Source organism: Cebus imitator, unplaced genomic scaffold (genome assembly GCF_001604975.1).
Source record: "Cebus imitator isolate Cc_AM_T3 unplaced genomic scaffold, Cebus_imitator-1.0 Scaffold192, whole genome shotgun sequence".
Taxonomy (NCBI): domain Eukaryota; kingdom Metazoa; phylum Chordata; class Mammalia; order Primates; family Cebidae; genus Cebus; species Cebus imitator.
This window is the reverse complement of record NW_016107507.1, coordinates 1044547-1065034: the sequence shown is the minus strand read 5'-3', so window position 1 is coordinate 1065034 and position 20488 is coordinate 1044547. Positions and strand designations below refer to the sequence as shown.

The window sequence follows — 20488 nt, the reverse complement described above, 5'->3', positions numbered from 1 at the left end:
CGGGGTTTCACCATGTTGACCAGGATGGTCTCGATCTCTTGACCTCGTGATCCACCCGCCTCGGCCTCCCACAGTGCTGGGATTACAGGCTTGAGCCACCGCGCCCGGCCAGGATTCCTTAATTTTTATGCTATTGCAATTTTTCTTCACCTGGCAAATTATTTTTCAGATCTTAAAGTCCAAGTATTTATAGAAAAGATTGAATAGGTTGCTGCAACTCTGTTTTTATATTCTTTGTTTCCCACTTGATTCTCTGTTTTTAATTTATCATTATGGATACATATTTCTATAGTTTCCTATGTGTTCTTTGGTATATTTGTTGCACATCTGAAATTATAGGTTGTGTTGGAGTCTTACATTTTAAAGGGACCTTTTTCTTTTTTTTGGATACAACTATAGCAAGAAATAATACAGATCTTTAAGTTAGCAACTCATTCAGTATCTCCTATAGATGGTCAGGAACTTAGAAACTGTGTTCCTTCAGAGTGTAAACCCATCTGCTCCTTAACAGCAGAAAAAGCTCAGTAGGCAAGATCAGAACAAATTAGATATGATTTGTTTAAGTTGAGGTTTAGCCAGCAGGATGTGTATGGACCTCTGACATTAGATTAGGGTTTGTTTCACTGAGGGGATGAGGTTTGCTGTCAATAAACAGATACTTTCATTCTTCATTCTCTGAATGTTGGTTGTTAATGAGATCTGACATCCCCACTTCCATTATAAGGTATTGAAATCCAGTGGACCAGTTGTTCCAAGATGCCTCTTGAAAGTAAAGCTCTGCTTAAAATCTGGTTTTTCCAGGGCTCTAATCATTATTCTGTTAAATTCCTCAAACTTGGAATGCCCCAAGGCCTGATTTTTTCCAGATAAAGGCTCTATCATGGCTCGTACCCTAATTCTGTCAGCATGTGTCATTGGCAAAATAGCTTTCTCTGCCCAAGCTTTCTGACCTTTGGCTCCATCTTAGCTGTGTTAGCAGGAAAGACCCAGGCTCAATCAGAGAATTGTTCATGTGGTCCTTAGAACTTGACTCCTTACCCTTTTATCTTTTCTTTAAACTTTCGCCTCTAAATCTGCCAGAGAAATTGTGGCTTATAGGAACTTTGTCAACTTGTTTGGGTCAAAAGTTAGATCCTGTTTTAGAAACTTTGTAAAGAGTGAGATTCATGGCATCATTGTTCGCCAACATCTTTGTTCATTTGATCCAGAAGAAAGGTCAGCTCATTACGTAAGAAACTTTTCATCAGGAAAAGCAAACAAGCCATAAAAAGCAGAAACTAAGTGTTCTGCAAAGAAACCTCATTTGTATAAGGAGAATGTATCGAAACTGGATATGTCTGTTCCTTTTTGCTCCTCCCTTTGGCATTTCCTTTTTTTCTTTAAGACAATCATAGAAATTTAGTTAATGGCGGAACTACAAAGATCACCTGACTTTATGGCTTGCCCATTGTGCTGGCTGACCCCAGTGGCGTAAGGGCAACAGGGATGCAGACAGATGACGAGATCCCATAGCAAAGGGCATAGGTCCTGGAGCCAGGCTGCCCGCATTCACTTAAAGCAATTGGTACTTCTGTATTAGAAGAAAACAAAGTCCCTACCCATCTCCCCCATCCAGTATACTTCTCTCTTTACTCAGCTTGATAGGAATCTTTCCAATCCTCTCTGCATTTATATGTATACATCATCCATATTCATGACCCTAATATTAATACCCATTGATAACCAGTCAGCTCACACCAGCAAGAAAAAGTTAGTTTCAAGCCCTCTGGAGGTATTATAGAAGCTTCTCGAAGGATGTGAGCACAAGTGAAAATACCCTAAGAGATATTTTCAGGTTGTAGATCTAGGTGTTCCATTTTCCCCTTGTTTTCCCTCTAGATTGTCATCTCGCCAGCCTTATCTTTAGAGTTTTTGGTTTTTTTTCATGGAAGACCAGAAAGCCCCTTTCCCCAAAGTGTTAAAATCTGGGGTGAAGGCAGCTGGCCTCGTTGCAAACTTTGGCAATTTAAAGTTATAAAATGTTGGCTGGGCATAGTGGCTCACGCCTGTAATCCCAGCACTTTGGGACGCCAAGGTAGGTGGATCACTTGAGGTCAGGAGTTCGAGACCAGTCTGGCCAAAATGGTGAAACCCCATCTCTACTAAAAAATACAAAAATTAATCAAATGAGGTGGCGAACACCTCTAATCCCAGCTACTTGGGAGGCTGAGTCATGAGAATTGCTTGAATCCAGGAGGTGGAAGTTGCGGTGAGCTGAGATCACACCACTACACTCCAGTCTGGGTGACAGAGCAAGACTCTGTCTCAAAAAACAAAAAGTTATAAAATGTTGGGGTGTCTTTCTTTGGGGTATTAGGGTAGACACTATCTCTCCTTTGTGCCCACAGTGGCTGAGCTGGGGTGGAGACATTCGGAAATCTGGGGGCAGGGGGGTATTTTGGGTCATCACCATGATAGGGCCTTTGCTATAGCTACTTGGTATGCAGGAGCCAAGGATAATAAATGTCCCACAGTGCTTAAGGCAGTCTCTCAAACAGCGAATGTGTTGGATCCTCATTGCTTTTGACACTCTTTGGAAAAAGCTCCTAACCTACAAAGCACCCGAGAGAGTGAGAATTGATTTGAGTGGGCAATGGGGGATTGATTGATAGCCAGCTAGGGGGCTTGGTATATACAGGGTGGCACCAGGAGCAGGACCAGGACCAGTGTGGCCTGTGAAGGCAGGGGCCAAGATGCAGAGGCAGACAAGGCTCAGGGTTCTGTTTGTGCTAGAACACATTCACGAATGGAAACAGGAAGACAGGGGCTTTCTGAAGGGATGGGCCCAGAGATCAGCAGGGACAAGAAGAGGTGTCATCCAGAATTAGATGGAGCTATGTGAAAAGAACATCGACTCTTTTCTCCAATTATGTAATTACTTGACAAATATGTTTTCAGTTGAATTGGTTTGTTCAAGGGCAGAAATTTAGACTTTCTGGTGCCAATTAGCTAACAATATGCTTATAGAAAGATTTAAGTCATAGCTAAGTACTCTCCTTATGGAAAAAAAAGAAGGAAGTTATGTAAAAGACAAATGAGTTGAGGCTCCAACTTACAGATTGTTGAATGTTCCTATTGTCCAGACGGGTTGGGGCTGTGGGCCGATGGTGCCAAGCCTGAACAAGCCCACCAGTGTGCCGGGATGGAGAGGGAATCTCATCCACCCACCATGAACGTGCTGGAGAAAACAGCCTGGAGCGCTGCATTGTCCTCCTCGGGAGTCAGAGGGTCACAGGAGGAATCTTTCTGTTGATTCATAGATAGCAAAAAGGGAGGGTGAGGTTTCCATGTGGGGCCACTGGCTCTTGGAAAAGGGCAGTGTCTGTAAACCCAGGCGAACTGGAAATGTGGCGCATAGGCAAGAGGACCCGGGTAGCGGCCACTTCCCCATCATGCTGCTGTTCTCATTTCATGTTTCTTGAGTAGAAAAACACAGTGTGTTCTTTTGCGCAGACATTAATCTTTAGAATGCCTGTATTTTCTTATGTTGGGATTTTTTTTTCACAACCACCTACCTTAATATTTCCATTGTGACTCAGAAAATCAGACTTCATTTGATTCCTTAGAGAACTATAAATACTGTTGTCAGTATAGCGAAGTCTTGTCTTACATAATTCTAATTACAGAATGTGTTCTCAGAAGTGGTAGGCTAGACCAGAGCTGAGCAGACCGCAGCAAATGTCCACATCCAGCCCCCTGCCCATAGTGGGAAATGAAGTTTTCCCACCAACTTGTTTATGTTTTTTCCATGGCTGTTTTTGGGCAGCAATGCCAGAGTCAAGTCATCATGACAGAGACACAATGGCCTGAAAGCTGGAAAGATTTACTATTTCAACGTTTACATTAAAACTTTATGATCCCTGTGCTAGACGGGCAGCTCATTTCTGCAGGTGAAATTATATTCATCCCCCAACTTGCATTCTAAAACTGAAGTTATATTACTGAGGCCAAAAAAAGGGAAAGGATAGAAGAGAATGTCAGAAAAAAAGAAAATCCCATGTAAGAGATATAAATTATTTAAATTGCCCTTGCTTTTAGTAAATAGCAATGCCTAGGTAAAGTGTCAGTAAACTTCTTGGCATTGCAGCAGATCCTGGAGTCCCATGTAGCTTTGAGACAAGGTCCATGGCAGAAGAGAACCCCATTACCTGAATCTTAGGGTGTAGCACTTTCTCTGTTCCAAGGCAAATTTAAGTGAAAGGAGGATAATCAGCCAAACACTGAGTGATCAGTGGTGCAGAGTGGGGAGTGGACACGGAAGAGCTAATACTGTCTGCCGCTTGCAGGCTGTTTGGGGACATGTGGTACATAGAGTGAAGTAACAGAATAGCAGACAGCTGTGGTACAACCTTTTCCGTGGTCAGAAGATGGCAAGATCCGTAGGAGCTGGACTCATTAGGGAAGGGTTTGCAGAAACGATTAGCTCTAGTGGCCATGTGCTGAGTGCTGAGCACTTGTAGGCACATTATGTAAATATTCTTAATTTTATCCTTGCAAAAAAAACCTATGGGGGTAAGTATCATCTCCATTTCACAGTTGACGAACCGCAGACTCAGAGAGGTTAAGTGACTTGCCCAAAGGCATACCTCAAGTGAGGAAAGAACTGGGATCTGAAGCCAGGCTTGTGTGGCCCTGCTCGGAGGCCTGGGGGTCCTTGTTGACAGGTGGTATTTAGAGAGGAAATTATCATCCTAGCTAAAGGATAATAAAGATAACATGAAGCTGCCCTTGGGAAACAGTCTTAGCTGGAGAGTCATGGAGAGATCTGGTTTTACCAGATTGTGAAAAGCCTTCAGTGCCAGGCCATTGAGGGTACACTTTGTTCAGTGGGCACAGGAAGTCTAGAGGAGGAGAGGGAAGGATGTAACAGAAGCAGGCAGGTTAGGTCTATGTGATAAGTGGGTACATTTCCCATTCTGGCGTTGACTTGCCAGTGTTTTCCTCTGGACCTTCGTATCTTTAAAATCGGTAGAATAGCTTTCATTTACCTACCTTGTGAAAATTATGTTTTAAATAAGAAAACTTAGTAAAAATAGAGGAAACCTACTGGCCACAGAACAGAGAATGTACTTACTGGTGAAAGTAGAATTATGGCTTGTAAAATGACCATCTCATTTAAAAAATACTGTTATTCATCTTCATGATTTGTTCATCTTAAAAATTAGGCAACAACTTTTGCTATATATGCTCTCCTTTCCAAGAGAAAGTTTCTGTTTCTCTGCATGTAATCCCCATTTGCTTTTTTTTTTTTTTTTTTTTTTTNCTAGTGTTTCTCTAGTGAAGCATTAATTTTTATTTCTGCTTGTGTATTACCCCATTCCCATTCCCAGGAATTATAGGACTTCTAACCCAATGTAAATGCTTTATTATTATTATTGTTATTTTTAAAACACACACACACACACACTCTCTCTCTGTCTCTCTCTTACTTTCTTTTGTGATTGGTCACATTTCTTCTCGTCACACCTTCCCCTACCTAGCCCCAAACCTGTACACGTAGAAATTTCCTTTTTAGCTGCTTTAATAAAAGAAGTGGTTGGGGACTTGGTTGGGTTCCTAATCTCTGTCATGAAAGCAAATGAGGCCTGGTGGCCTCAGCCTGCGGACAGTTTGAGCATGCCTTGTTGTAAAATCAGCATTTTAAAATCCTTTTTTTGGCTGTTATCTATTTCTCCCTAATCAGCACAGATCACCCTTTTAGAAACTCTCAGCCCATCCCTCACTTCAGCTCAAAGCTGTCTTAGCTATTTTTTCACAGTATACAGTTTGGTATTAGGGGTCTGTCTCACATTTCAGTTCAAATTTCCACTTCTGGTGAAGAAGTCTTTCAGTTTCTGTTTTTGCTACTATCTTTTTTGAGATCACGAATATAGTCAGTCAGAGTATAAGTTCAAAGCACTGACTTTCTTCACTCGTTCAGTCTTTGTGTGATAAACATGGTTTGAACACCCAGCCTGAGGGTGAGCTTGAACCCCACCTCATCTTCCCAACCATGAAAATTGATAAGAGGTCATGACAGTGTCATGATAGTTGCCAACATCTGTACTGGAAGCAGGCCTAGAGGAATGTCTCCAGTGACCGGCTTTCTGGCCACTTAGCGTAAGTTTCACTGTCACTGTGCTGTGGGATTTAGTCTTCCCTCTGAAATGTCAGAAATATGGCATTATTCTTGAAGCTGGACTTGAGGGGACAGATCCACAAACAAAACTCATGAAAGACAAATATGTAAAACCAGAACACTAGTTTATTACTTTACCAAAAAAAAAAAAAATTAGTCTCCAATAAGGCAGGTTAAAGGAATGACCTTTAGAATCAGACCATGGAGGCTCTGAGTATAACAACTTCTCTGGGAATTGGTTTAGTCAAATGGGAAGGAGTATAATGCCTACGTTATGGGGTTGTGTGAAGAACAATCGACAGAATGTAAGCAAGTTGTTTGCTTGGCACAAAGGAGGTCACTGTTATGATCATTTATATCATTTTACAATATAATGATGATGTACAATTGATTGACTCTCAGGTGGCAGAGCTGAGGTGGAACCAGGTTTTCTGACATGCGTTTCTACAGGAGCTTTGTGATCATGGATCTCAACAGTTTGCTTCACACTGAAGGTTGTTTCCACTGTCCAGAGCTGCCTAAGATTACCCATCACACTTTGCCTTCTATGAAAGTACGAATCTCCCCTTCAGAACTGAACATTGACCAGTTGGGAAGAAGTAGTTCTAAATTTTTATCTCTCTTAAATCATTTGGCTAGAAGATATAAAATCTTCTGACAAATTAGTTCAGTGTTTGTGACTAAAACGATTTGTGATAATTGTCTAAATTCACAGACACCGTTTTAGAAATCCCCACCTCTCTTTTTCTTATTGCTTTCTAACTAATCTTTACAGACATTTTTTGTTTAAAGCCTGACTTTTTTTTTTTTTTTTTTTTGCCCAATAGTGCAGTCTCAGCTCACTGCAACCTCCGCCTCCTGGGTTCAAGCAATTCTCCTGCCTCAGCCTCCCAAGTAGCTGGGATTATAGGCATGTGCCACCACACGCTGATAATTTTTGTATTTTTAGTAGAGAGGGGCAAAAATTAAATTTAAAATTTAAAAAATTTAAAAAATTAAATTTTTGTAATTTTAGTATTTTTAGTTTCACCGTGTCTGTCAGACTGGTCTTGAACTCCCGACCTCAGGTGATCTGCCTGCCTGGGCCTCCCAAAGTGCTGGGATTACAGGTGTGAGCCACCGCGCCAGGCCCCAAATATCCAGTATCTTTTTCTTTTCTTTCTTTTTTTTTAGACAGGGTCTCTCTCTCACCTGGGCTGGAGTGTAGCGGCACAATCTCAGCACTCTGTAACCTCTGCCTCTTGGGTTCACAATCCCATTTCTTAAAGCAAAACTGCTTTATGTAGGTCATTTGGATTCTGATTCCTTTCTGGTAAGAAAGAAACCCAGCTGGACCTCGTCAGCTGCAGCCTGCATGGTCAGTTCATAGTTTTTCAGATCCAGGTGGGTGTGTGAGATGTTGAGAGAATCTCCTTCGTACTTTAGTGTCCATGAAGTTTTACTAAATTGTCAGGTAAACTGACCTTTCTGCTTCAGCCACATGATGGGAGTTTTACTGAAAATATTCTTGGAGTGGAGGTGTCTTTTTACAAGGTTGTAAAATGTGAGCCTTCTGGCGCCTGCCTCTCAGGTGACTCCAAGAGAAGCAATTCTGGAAATTCAATAGCCAGGGAAGGAAGCACATGACCAGGGACTTCAGCTTGAAATCAAACCCTGGTGCATTTGGGACTAGTTATTTGGCGCCCTTCCGGAGAGCCAGGCCCAACTTTTCAATAATGAGACTGTAATCCAGTCATCTGTGAGATTTGATGGTTTACTTTTCAGTTGGGGAAAGGAATGTTAGTCAGTTTGCCTGAACTGGTTGTGCCTTCTGGAGAGAGCCGGAGCTCTGCTGACTCTTTGGAACTCTTGCGCAGGCTCATTTCCCTTGGCCAGATAGAGGGAAGCCTTATTTGCCTTTTAAGTCTTTCAGTGTTGGGGTGTTTTCCCCTTAAAGTTGCCTGTGACAGAATGGGAGCAAGACATGCCTTTAGCAATGAAATAAATGAAAAATGATCAGGGAAATTAAATCAACATATGCATGCATTCCTTGCCCCAAGCATGAATGCAGCAAAAACCTAATATTTAGAACTGAACAAAGGTGTACCTTTGCATCATCTATGGGAAAGGAGTAACTGTCTAAGCAAACTACAAGCATATGCAGCCCTGCCTCAGTTGTGTCAAGCCTGAGGGACACAGGGGTGAGTAGGCCCCAGAGACTGCCCCACCCTGACCAGTGGCTGGGCCCTGCGGGGTAGGGGCATATACGGTAGTCTTGTTACAAATGGTGTCACTCTTCCTCTGTTACATAAGTCCTGAGATTTGTGCATCAGCGTACAGTGGTGAACTTCCAAAGTCATGGTTCTGCTCCAGCTCCACCCTTTGAAGGGTCAGAGACAGACACACATACATACACATGCACGCACGTGCTCCCCTCTCTCTTTTTCTCTAACATACAGAAGGTGGGAAAGTAACAGTCAGTGCTCCACAAAATGGGGTCTCATAACTCTGAACATCAGTATCTCCTGGGAACTTGTTATAAATAAAAATAATTCTGAGCCCCACCTAGACCTACTGAATCAGAATCTGGGAATGGGAGGAGAGTGGAAAAGCGATCTGTTTTTTATGAACTTTCCAGGTGATTCTGATCCCTACCCAAGTTTAAGAGGTGAGGACCCAGGTGACTCGGGTAACTTCTAACTTTCTGGAAGATGACTAAATTTTACCAAATGATAATGAAAATCTAATTCTAAAATCTAAACAACATAAACTTTTAAGGTACTAAGCTCTGTACGTTATTCATAAATTATCTAAATTCTTCCTAATCTCAGAAATCGATTATTGTAGTGGTTTTCCCAAGGCTTTCTCATTATTTCTCTGGGGTGTCACTGGCATTGACTTCCACTAAGAAAAGATCTCATGTCAAATGACTTTGGTTACAAGTGGATAAAAACAATGTAAAACAAACAAAGTTTTCCTGCAGAACTCTTCTGAGTCTATATTATGCTGACACTTGTTTTTAATCTTCAAGAAAGGATATAGAATTTTTCATCATGGGAGACTTTTTTCAAGGAACACATCACAGAACTGATGTTCTACAGATCACCATTAAAGTTATCCATGATTTGCCTGAGCAGCTTCCTGATTCATTATAAGAATGTTCCCCTAAAGAGAAAAATGAAACATACCTTAAGTGCCTGGAAAGAAAGAATCTGTCTTTTGAAAAATACACACCCAGGCCGGGCATGGTGGCTCATGCCTGTAATCCCAACACTTTGGGAGGCTGAGGAGGGTGGATCACGTCAGGAGTTTGAGACCAGCGTGACCAACATGGTGAAACCCCATCTCTACTAAAAATATAAAAAATTAGCCAGGCATGGTGGCACATGCCTGTAATTCTAGCTACTCAGGAGGCTGAGGCAGGAGAATTGCTTGAACCCAGGAGGCGGAGGTTGCAGTGAGCCGAGATCATGCCATTGCAGTCCAGCCTGGGCAACGGAGCAAGACTCCATCTCAAAAAAAGAAAAGAAAAAAAAAACACACATACACACCCAAGTTTTACTTTTGAAATCCTAAGGTTTGGTTTTGAAAACCCCAGGCACTAAGGAAATGATATGTTTTAAAATCCTAAAGGTTAAAGAATTAATATTCTAAACTTCAAATTTTTGAACAATCATGTTATTGGCAAATACATAAAAATAAACATATGACCAGGTCCACTGTTATTGCCCTTTATCCAATGGAAATACAATCAAGCATCACTCTTAGCAGAAGACTACCAGGCACTTGTAGGGACACAAGAAGTGATAATAAAAACTATTTATTGAATGCTTGCTACAGAACAGATGCTCTTCTAAGCACTGTGTAATAATTTTATCTTGAGAGCAATCCTGTAGTTATAATCATTACCTCTTCTTACGGATATGGAAGACATGACTCCGTTTCCTAATTATCCAGGGTCACATCACAAGTGTGGGGAAGGCAGGACTTATAACCTCAGTCCACAGCCCATGCTCTTAACCACAATGCTGTGCTCCTCAAACCTGCCACTGGACAGCTTGGAATGTAGCGGGAGAACAAAGGCAATCAAAAGATAAACTAGCAATGCAAGACAGGACATGGGGAGGGCCAAACAAATGGGCCGCAGACACATGTGGGCAGAAAGGATAGTGGAGTTGTAGCAGCTCTCGGGGCCCTCGGTATAACTGGTTCTGGGACATGTTCCATCAGGATGTTTTTCGGAGGCAAATCGTAGCTACTGACTTGATTTTATAAAGAGATTTGAGAAAGCACGAATCTGTTGTGCTTTGCCACAGTTGACACTGAGCTTCAGGAGCATTATTGTCTTTTATAAAGGGATGTAAGTGTCCCTTGCATGCCTAGACTAAAATGAGGTTGGAGCTTCATTTGGCAAAGACGTTTGGATTCTGATTGCAAGTGAACACTGTGCCCGACGCTGAAGAAGAAAAAATGGCTTAAGGTGTGCCTCTGCCCTTGGAGCCCACAGTGCAGTTAGGGAAATAAGATGGTATGTTACTTTATTTATTCCTACCTTTCCCCAGAGTGGGTAGAAGCCCAGCGATAAGATGTTATCATAAGTCCTTTTGTTATTCAGACCCTATATAAATACTTTTAAATGTCAGGTGTTGATATAAAAATGTTTTGGTCTTCTGAAACTTGGAAATCTAAGCCAGGGTTCGAGGGCACAGCCATTGTGCTAAGTAATGTCAGCCACAGCTACTGGCCAAGAACAGATTTTGTCCTGTACCGCGTGTGATTTTACCCTGTGCCACTTGGCTTTGCATAAGGTGCCAGCCCTGTTGGGCCTGTGAGAGACTGAGACTGAATGGATGGCTCCTAAGATCCTGGGTTGTAGGACTTGCAGTCTTCATCACAATAGCAGACACCCGTTATACTTAGATTATACTTAGTTGAAGGCCTTTAAACTAAGTATTTTTAAAAACCCTTTGTGGTTTTTTTGTTTGTTTGTTTTTTGAGACAGAGTTTCGCTATGTCGCCCACGCTGAGTGCACTGACATGATTTCAGCTCACTGCAACTTCCACCTTCCAGGTTCAAGCGATTCTCCTGCCTCAGCCTCCCGAGTAGCTGGGACTACAGGCATGCCCAGCTAATTTTTTTTTTTCGTATTTTTAGTAGAGACGGGGTTTCACTGTGTTAGCCAGGATGGTCTCGATCTCCTGACCTAGTAATCCACCTCCCAAAGTGCTGGGATTACAGGCGTGAGCCACACGCCCAGCTGAGTTTTGTTTCGATCATGTTTATTGCAATTATTTTGTGGCGAGATACAGTCAGGTACGTTAGCAGCTGCTCATTTGTGATGTATCCGATGCCAGATGGCACGTTACCAGGATATAACCTGGATTGTCTGTACAGACATGGTCTGTGGGGAAATCCTAATAAGACGGAGGCACAGGTAGGATGGAGGTGAAGAGTATAGACTCCGGAGTTGCGAAGAGCTGAATCCGAATCCTGGCGGGGCCTTTTCCTTGCATTGAGACTTTGGGCATGTTATGTAATCTCTCTCATCTCTCAGTTCCCACATCTGTGAAAGTGATTATTATAACACCTATCCCATAGGGCTGTTGTGAGAGTTAAATGGAGTCATTCGTGTAAAACATTTCTGTTAGCTGTTAATTTTTTAAAGATTATTACTGCTAAGAAGGGGTTAGCAACCACTGAAATCACGCCTGTGCTAGAGGAAGCTGCTACAGTCTCTACCTGAGCCGGTGGTAAATTGATGGTTGACACCTTCCCATTTTCACAGCAAAATGAGGATTCTGAATGCCACATCTTGTCACTGAGGTTCATGATCAAGTAGATCAACTAGCATTGCTCCTTCCCTTCTAGCCTGTGACTGTGACCCCAGAGGCATTGAGACGCCACAGTGTGACCAGTCCACGGGCCAGTGTGTCTGCGTGGAGGGTGTCGAGGGTCCACGCTGTGACAAGTGCACGCGAGGGTACTCAGGGGTCTTCCCTGACTGCACACCCTGCCACCAGTGCTTTGCTCTCTGGGATGTGATCATTGCCGAGCTGACCAACAGGACACACAGATTCCTGGAGAAAGCCAAGGCCTTGAAGATCAGTGGTGTGATCGGGCCATACCGGGAGACTGTGGACTTGGTGGAGAAGAAAGTCAGTGAGATAAAAGACATCCTGGCGCAGAGCCCGGCAGCAGAGCCGCTGAAAAACATTGGGAATCTCTTTGAGGAAGCAGAGTAAGTAGCTAATGAGCCGGAGTAACAACTCACAGTATTTTCCAGCTTTTTGAATAAACAGCAAAGATTTCCTGGCATGGTGCTTCCATCAGAAGGTTTGGTTAGTCCTGTGGGTGAAAACAGATTCTGGGTCATTTATTTTCCAGCAGTCTTGACTGGGGCATTTGGGTCAGTGAATGCTGGCACATCCGTGGGGACCAGCCTTCTGGAGGCTGCAGTGCAGAACATGCAAGCATTATATTCAGTGCTCCTCCTTGCAAATCATGTTCTAAGTGAGTAAAATGGAAGGAATGCTGGATTTAGAAGACAGAGATCCATAACTGAGTGCTGGCTCTGATGCCAGGCTTGTGAACGTGTGTGACTCAATAACTGAGCTTGTATTTTCTGTCCTGTGGAGAAGGGGTAGGATGATATATGTCATTACCTTACGGAGAAATGAAAGGATTGATATATAAAATGACAACAGGATTGCAAAAAAATTATAAATTTTTAAGTATTGCTACTATGGGGGAAATTCCATGACCTCAAATAAGACTCCTTACTTCAAGTTTTTTCTGCTTCTCCACCATTGGTCCACCAGACCAGTGCTTCATTTATCTAGTTACAACAATGCCTCCACGCTTAAAGTCCTCATCCCACCTACTCTGGGTAATCATCCTTCTGATTGGACAGTGTTTATTTTGTTAGAGGAAGCCTAGAGAATGGAGCTGAGTGATGCTGAACTTGCAAGGATCATTTTTCTACCCTTTCTCCTAGCCTCCCTTCTCTTGCCCCTAAACTCCTTTAGCCAAAAAGGACCCCCAAAAACAGCACACTAAGACCTGAGTGGTAAAGGACAGAAAAAGGAAAGGCTGTGAAGCATCTGTGCTTCCCTAGATGCTATGGTTTTTTCATTCAGTCTCACAACTAGACCTGAGGGGACCGCTTCACAGTTAAATCCTTACATTGAGGTGTTTATATTACAAAATGACAGTAACATTTTTGTGTGTGTGATGATGTAATATTGGGGTTTAGGGGTTCAGGGTGCCCTTAGCTTCCCTGAGAGGACGTTTCTTCAGGTTCTAGCCCTCTTAAGAATGAGAGAGGAGACCATGGCGCAGGGCGCAGGGCGCAGTAAGTGCCAGACTCTAAAGTGTTTGTAGAAAGTGATTTATTTAGAGAAAGAAACAGCTCTCACACTGAGTGAGAGAATCCAGAAAGATGGAATCCTGGAGAGGAAAGCAGCTTCCACACTGAGTGGAAGGGAATAGAGAGAGAGATGGAGTTTAGGAGGGAAGACAGGCTTCCATGAGAGAGTGTGGAAGGGAACTCCAGAGGGGAAATCCAGGAAAGAGAAAAACAGCCTCCACAAGAGTGTTCGTGGAAGGGGATCCAAACATGGAGTGTGAAGGGGTGTGGAAGAAGGGGACTTTTAACCTGGGAGGAACCCCCACCTTGTCCAAGACCCCAGGCCAATGAAAGGAGTTCCTTAGAACTTCTGCTGGAGTGACTGACTCTTAGTTTCTTCCTGCACCCACGAAATTTAAACATAAACCATTAAGTCTCCCAGATGGAGAAAGATGGGTGTGGGGCATGGTGCTAGGAAGTTCTTGCCCTTAAAGCTATGCCCCCTTGTGGACTCAGAAAGAGAACACCTTACTCAATGAGACTTTAATCAGCATCTCTAAAAAGTCAGAAGGACTTTTCATCTCATACCATGCATGAGTAGCAGAGAACAGCAGACATTAGCTCAAGTGACTTGAAGGAGGTCCTTCCTAGACCTAGATTTAAAGTAACTGGCTCTTGACGTCAAGCCTCAGGTTTTATGCTCAAGACCATGTAGCTGGCCAGAGTGTTAGGAAATGTCTGCTGTAGGGTGACAATGCATTTAATGAGGCATTTTACCTCACTGAAAAGACTAAGCCTCCTAATGTGCAGAAATCACAGTTTTGGCAGGCCATGGTCCAAATGCAAGCCCATTTAGGAAATGATTCTTGGCCTGGGTCTTACTCACCTCTGGGAGGAAAAAAAAAAAATCTGTGTCCTTGAGAGCCTGCCAGGAGAGAGATTACATTCCCAAAACAGCTCTGTTTCTGCCCTCACTATTCATTTAACTAGACAGATTATAATAATCACAGGAAAACTAGTTCCATTACTCCTTTTCTCAACATACTATCCAAGGATACATGTTGTAGGAACCAGAGTGGCCCTATTTTAAAATATGATGTTAGATTTGCTTGTTTAAAAAAAAAATGTAACATTTTATGAGGCCTGAGAAGAAATTAAAACCTTCTATGAGTCAACTGATTAATAAAAGCAAAGCACTGAAAAAAGAAACTATGTATATTATCCTCAGGAAAAAAGGCACTGAAATATAACTTAATCTACTATTTTAAACAATCCCTTTAAGTACTTTTTGTTTGAATTGGGCTACGGTTTTTTCTCAGCCTTACACAGCACTTTTCTAATGGCTCCCAACCTTTCAGCATCTTTACATTTTTCTGATTTTTTATACTAGTGTATCCCTGAGAAGACAATTACATTCAATTAGGTGAACCAATAATACCCAGAGGTAAAGTCTGCTGAAATACTACTTTATGATACACATACAACCCCATCCACAGCCACCTAGAGCACACGCACGTGCACACACAGACACAGAGTGTACACAATAATATACAAATAGATGTTGAAAGTACAGCTTGGTAGATTTGAAGATACAAAACAAAATGCAGTTTAGATTCCAAATGAAATACTGTGAAAACTGAATGTATTTTTTCATTCTCGGTAGATGCTACTTCCTTATAAAAAATAAAAAGGCTGGTAACAGATGAAGGAGGGGCTTCTCTGATGGAAGAGAGGTGTATGAAAGCTGATCTTGGTGGCTGTTGTCTTTGTGGCAGGCTATAGGGCTTCCTCTCTGCATGTTCCATCTTGAAGGAGATCCCCGAGGCTTAGGGAAGAATGTTTTGGGTTGGTGGCTGGGAGGCCTAATTGTACACTGGAGTCATTTATGTCTTGAGTTTTCACAATTGTAAGCGCTCAAAGCTGCTTGTGAATGGAGCTGGACCTCCACACACTGACCTGTGCTCATGTTACAGCAGAAATTTGGAATTCCTCAAATGGTTTGTCTGCTGCAACTCAGCTGAGTGGTACTTCTGTGTTTCTCTTAAAAGTCTCTGAACAAAGAAAAATTGTTAGATTTAATGCAATCTGTTATGATAAGGAAAATAAAACAAGCACTTAGAGATAAAATGTTACAAATTACTGAATTGGTTTGAAATTTGTAATGGATACAGTACTAGTAGAAAATATGAAATGTAAGAGTTCTCCCTTGGTTTTATTTTATGTAGGTAAGCTTAACTTTCTCTTTACAGGAAACTGACTAAAGATGTTACAGAAATGATGGCTCAAGTAGAAGTGAAATTGTCTGACACAACCTCCCAGAGCAACAGCACAACTAAAGAACTGGATTCTCTACAGACAGAAGCTGAAAGCCTAGAAAACACTGTGAAAGAACTTGCTGAACAACTGGAATTTATCAAAAACTCAGATATTCGGGGTGAGCATTTTTTGGTGCAAATACTCAGTCCCAGACAATGGATTTAACATTCTGTCTAACCTTTTAATGTAACACTTTTGCAAAGATTTTCTAATAAATTTTAAAACTTTTGCTCATCCAGTTTCTGGATCAAAGTCCCCATTTTCCAGAGTGGGACTTGGGCACAGAGAACCTAAGAGACATAGCAAAGGTCCCACAGAGTGAGTGGCAATAGTTGTATTCAAATGGTATCCACTTCCTGGTTTTTTCTCCAGTTGGTAGTTTAATCCTGGCCTCTTCTTGGCAGCGAATTCTTTGGGATAGTTAAGGCATTAATACTTCTGCAAATCCTTTCACATTCAAGAATGCTGCTTAGTCAGAAAAAACATTTTTGCAAATCACTATTGATATCATACATACCTTATAGGATCCTCAGCAAAAAGTGAATGTGGAAATATGTTACATCATTCTGTCCTACTATCCATGCTGTTTCATGCACGACTGCTTTTGGACTAGATTCCTAAAGCTAAAACATGTCATGCTGTTATAAATAATACCGTCATCCCTTGGTATCCATGGGGTGGACCCACTGCAGAAACCAAAATCCACAGATGCTCAAGTCTGTTATATACAATGGCATAGTATTTGCATATAAACTATGCACACACTCCTGTATGCTTTTCTTTGTTTTTTAAAGAGACGGGCTCTTGCTACATTGCTCAGGCTAGTCTTGAACTTTTGGTCTCAAGTGATCCTCCTGTCTCAGCCTCCTGAACAGCTGAGATTATAGAGCTGAACCATCACACCCAGCTTTGCTATTCCTCCAGTATACTTTAAAATCTCTAGATTACTTAAAATATATAATATGATGTAAATGCTATGCAAATAGTTGTTATACTTTGTTTAGGAAATGACCAAAAAAAAAAGTCTGTACACATTCAATACAGACACAACCATCAGTCTTCCAAATGCTTTCCATTCACAGTTGGTTGAATACATATATGTGGAATCTACAAATATGGAGGGCTACTATATTAGTCATTTGAGTGGACCTGAATAAAGGATTGAGAAAAGTCATCTGGTCAATCTTCAGGCTGCCTGACACCAACTATTTATGAAGAACTGGATGTTTGCTTGTGTATAGAAACAAGATTGCATGATTTTCTTAATTTTTCACTTTTCACCCAGATGTTTGCATACTCCAGAGCCTGGAGTAGGTGCTAATGAGACAAAACATATTCAGTGCTCATGAAAAGAAAACTGTAATTCACATTTTTTCTTGAATTTTATAGTAAATTTAGGACCTGAAGGCATCAGATATAGACACTGCTTGGGGACAAAGCCTAATACAATGAGGTTAACTGTGGGCGATTTCTTTTCCTACCCTAGGTGCCTTGGATAGCATTACCAAGTATTTCCAGATGTCTCTTGAGGCGGAGGAGAGGGTGAATGCCTCCACCATAGAACCCAACAGCACTGTGGAGCAGTCAGCCCTCATGAGAGACAGAGTAGAAGATGTGATGATGGAGAGAGAGTCCCAGTTCAAGGAAAAACAAGAGGAGCAGGCTCGCCTCCTTGATGAACTGGCAGGCAAGCTGCAAAGCCTAGACCTTTCAGCTGCTGCCGAAATGGTAAGGTCTGGGGGTTTGTCTTTACTACTCTGGTGCTGAGGAAAAAAAACAACAAGCTTTCTCTTTGTTATAGTTTGCAAATGAATCAGCAGGAGTGAAACTTCTAGGCTGAGGTCTCTGGACCAGGGAAGGGGGTATCTGTAACAAAGCCAGATTAAAAACAGCTTAGTATCGGTTTCCAGCCTTCCCCTCTTCTGTTTCTCTGTGGTCCTCAACTAAAGAATGAATCATGACTGTGTGCCATACTGTTTTATCTACTCAGTGACATCTCGCTGAAACTTGATCCTTTTTACACTGTGGACATTGAATATTTTTTTTCCTAAGTAGGGACAGGGTCTCATCACATTGCTTAGGCTAGTCTTAAACTCCTGGTCTCCAGCAGTCCTCCCACATCAGCCTCCCAAAGTGCTGTGATTACAGGCTACCCACCACACACACACACACACACACACACACACACACACACACACAGTTTTTTAAAGAGATGGAGTCTTGCTATGTTGCACGCACACACACACACAGTTTTTTAAAGAGATAGAGTCTTGCTATGTTGCTCAGGCTGGGCTCAAACTCCTAGGCTGAAGCGATCCTCTCACCTCACCCTCCTGAGCAGCTAAGAAGACAGGCATGTGCCACCACACCCAGCTTGGACATTTTAGTTTGTTCTGATTTGACGTACAAAATCCATCTTGGTGTAGGAATTCAGAATCATTCTAGGAGTTTCTATTAAAAATTACAGGGAGCAAAAGAATTTTTTCATGGTTACTAGGTATGATGTTCCTTTGTTCCATTAACTTTATCTGGTGAAGATAAACCCTGAAACCAGCCTAGCAAGTAGATTCATTTCCCAGAAGCTTTTAAAAAGTAACTCTGGAGCAAAATGAAACTGAGTTGTGAGTTTAATGAAAATCAGGCAGAATGCCTGAAAAAAGTCCAAGTGAGCCTATTTCTTCCTCTTCCTTCTTGTTTTTCAAGGAAGGATACCTATCTGAGATAATTTGGAGGGCATTTTTTATAGACTAAGGTTTCTGTTCTCTTAACCTAGAGACACAGAGAAAGTTAAAGATGGAAGGTACAAGGAGCAGAGTTCAAACTTCATGACACCTGTCTTAGTGATGGTTCCTCCCTCCTCATCCTCACTTTCTCTGAAATAGACTCTGTATTTTATTGTGACTAATTTTATTAATGTCTGCTTAGTTTCATATTATCTTCTGAAACTTTATAGCAACAAGTGGAAATAGGGAGTAAAAAAATCTGTCATCATTTATTAAAAGGAAAAATAAAAGATGAAGAAGAAAAATGAAAACTTAGAGCAATGTGTAAATTGCAGCTAATAGTAGGCAAAGTTTGTTAGGCATGAAATGCCAGTTCTCTCAATCTTTCCTTTCAGTATTGATTCCTTCTTTACAAATTGTAGTTTAAAAAAAAAAATCAGTCATCACAAAGTTCTCTGTGATCTACAAGCAGCAGCTAGGCATGCTAAAGGATTTTCGTCTTGTACGGCAGGCATCTCTGTGGGCAGTGGGGGTGGTGGGGTGTGAGCAGTTGGTGGGGTTCCGGGCTCCTCTGGTTTCAAATGTGTGCCCTTCCCTGTGCTTGTTTTTCCACCTGGTAAACTACCTAGGGATTAGCAGCTTCTTCAGCTCTCTTACGTGTTTTTGTTATTGATCCTACGAGAATTCTTCAGGTTCTTTACTGCCATTTTGAGATTTTTGTCCTTTTGTGTTTTTCAAGTACTTCCAGTTCTGTATTTTTGTGCATATTTAGCTAGAGCCATGCTGTTTTCCATGTCTGTTGAAACAAAACAAATCTTGTACGTGTGCTGTCAGCTATTTTTCAGAAAGCAACCCTGAGGTTTTACACTTCTGTTTTTAAGACTCATGTTGTTCTACAGCATGCAGAGTAAACTTTGTTTTCTGAAGCTTTTTGGGTTTTTGTCAGCCAGATAAATGGAAGACTATTTTAGTCGTAATTTGAGGTATAACAGGATTATAATTATCTTAAAATTATTAGGCTAAAGAGTTAATTGTATTTACTTAAAAACTATTTTTTTATACTTTAAAACAATACTTTGTCTTGTTTGGGAATATTCTGTTAACTGCTTTTCACTACATTAAATCTTTGGCCTCTTTTCAGTATGAACATTTTCCACAAAATAGCTCTAAATGCAATTTTCTTCCTGCTGAGCCTTTTCCGTCATATAGCACACTTGTAGTATGATGTCTCAATCTGCATTTGTATGCCATGACCAAGTGGTGGTCTTTGAGATGTCCTGGTAAATAAGAAAGGAGGACCCTATGCATGTGTGATGGCAGTGGGGAGTGATAATTTGGAAAAGCTTCATCTATGTTTGTTCCTTTATACTGCTTTTTTTTTCTTTTATTGCATTTTAGGTTTTGGGGTACATGTGAAGAACATGCAAGATTGTTGCATAGGTACACACATGGCAGTGTGATGTGCTGCCTTCCTCCCCTTCACCTGTATCTGGCATTTCTCCCCATGCTCTCTCTCCCCACCTCCCCACCCCCGTCCCTCCCCCATTTTCCCCCAACGGACCCCAGTGTGTAGTGCTCCCCTCCCTGTGTCCATGTGTTCTCACTGTTCAACACCTATGAGTGAGAACATACAGTGTTTGATTTTCTGCTCTTGTGTCAGTTTGCTGAGAATGATGGTTTCCAGGTTCATCCGTGTCCCTACAAAGGACACGAACTCATCATTTTTAATGGCTGCATAGTATTCCATGGTGTATATGTACCACATTTTCCCTGTCCAGTCTATCATTGATGGGCATTTGGGTTGGTTCCAGGTCTTTCCTATTGTAAACAGTGCTGCAATGAACATTCGTGTGCATGTGTCCTTATAGTAGAACGATTTATAATCCTTTGGATATATACCCAGTAATGGGATTGCTGGGTCAAATGGAATTTCTATTTCTAGGTCCTTAAGGAATTGCCACACTGTC

General features: G+C 41.7%; 1 protein-coding gene and 2 long non-coding RNA genes across 4 annotated transcripts in view; 1 reads left to right on the top strand and 2 right to left on the bottom strand.

Moving 5' to 3' along the window:
- LAMB1 (laminin subunit beta 1) overlaps positions 1-20488 on the top strand; it is a 96374-nt gene that overhangs the window by 60915 nt on the left and 14971 nt on the right. For both annotated transcript variants that reach the window (XM_017546834.2, XM_017546835.2), the window contains 3 exons: positions 12006-12375; positions 15732-15916; positions 17285-17526. In XM_017546834.2, the coding sequence (XP_017402323.1) occupies positions 12006-12375; positions 15732-15916; positions 17285-17526 (797 nt within the window). The remainder of the gene's footprint in view (positions 1-12005; positions 12376-15731; positions 15917-17284; positions 17527-20488) is intronic.
- Positions 12418-15732, bottom strand: LOC108316762. Its single transcript, XR_005203141.1, has 2 exons — positions 15439-15732; positions 12418-12482 (listed from the first exon to the last, which is right to left on the bottom strand). It is a non-coding gene; the product is annotated as an uncharacterized LOC108316762 (long non-coding RNA).
- LOC108316763 overlaps positions 18408-20488 on the bottom strand; it is an 8458-nt gene continuing 6377 nt past the window's right edge. Inside the window, exon 2 of the long non-coding RNA XR_001830433.2 lies at positions 18408-19889. This is a non-coding gene — a long non-coding RNA (uncharacterized LOC108316763). The remainder of the gene's footprint in view (positions 19890-20488) is intronic.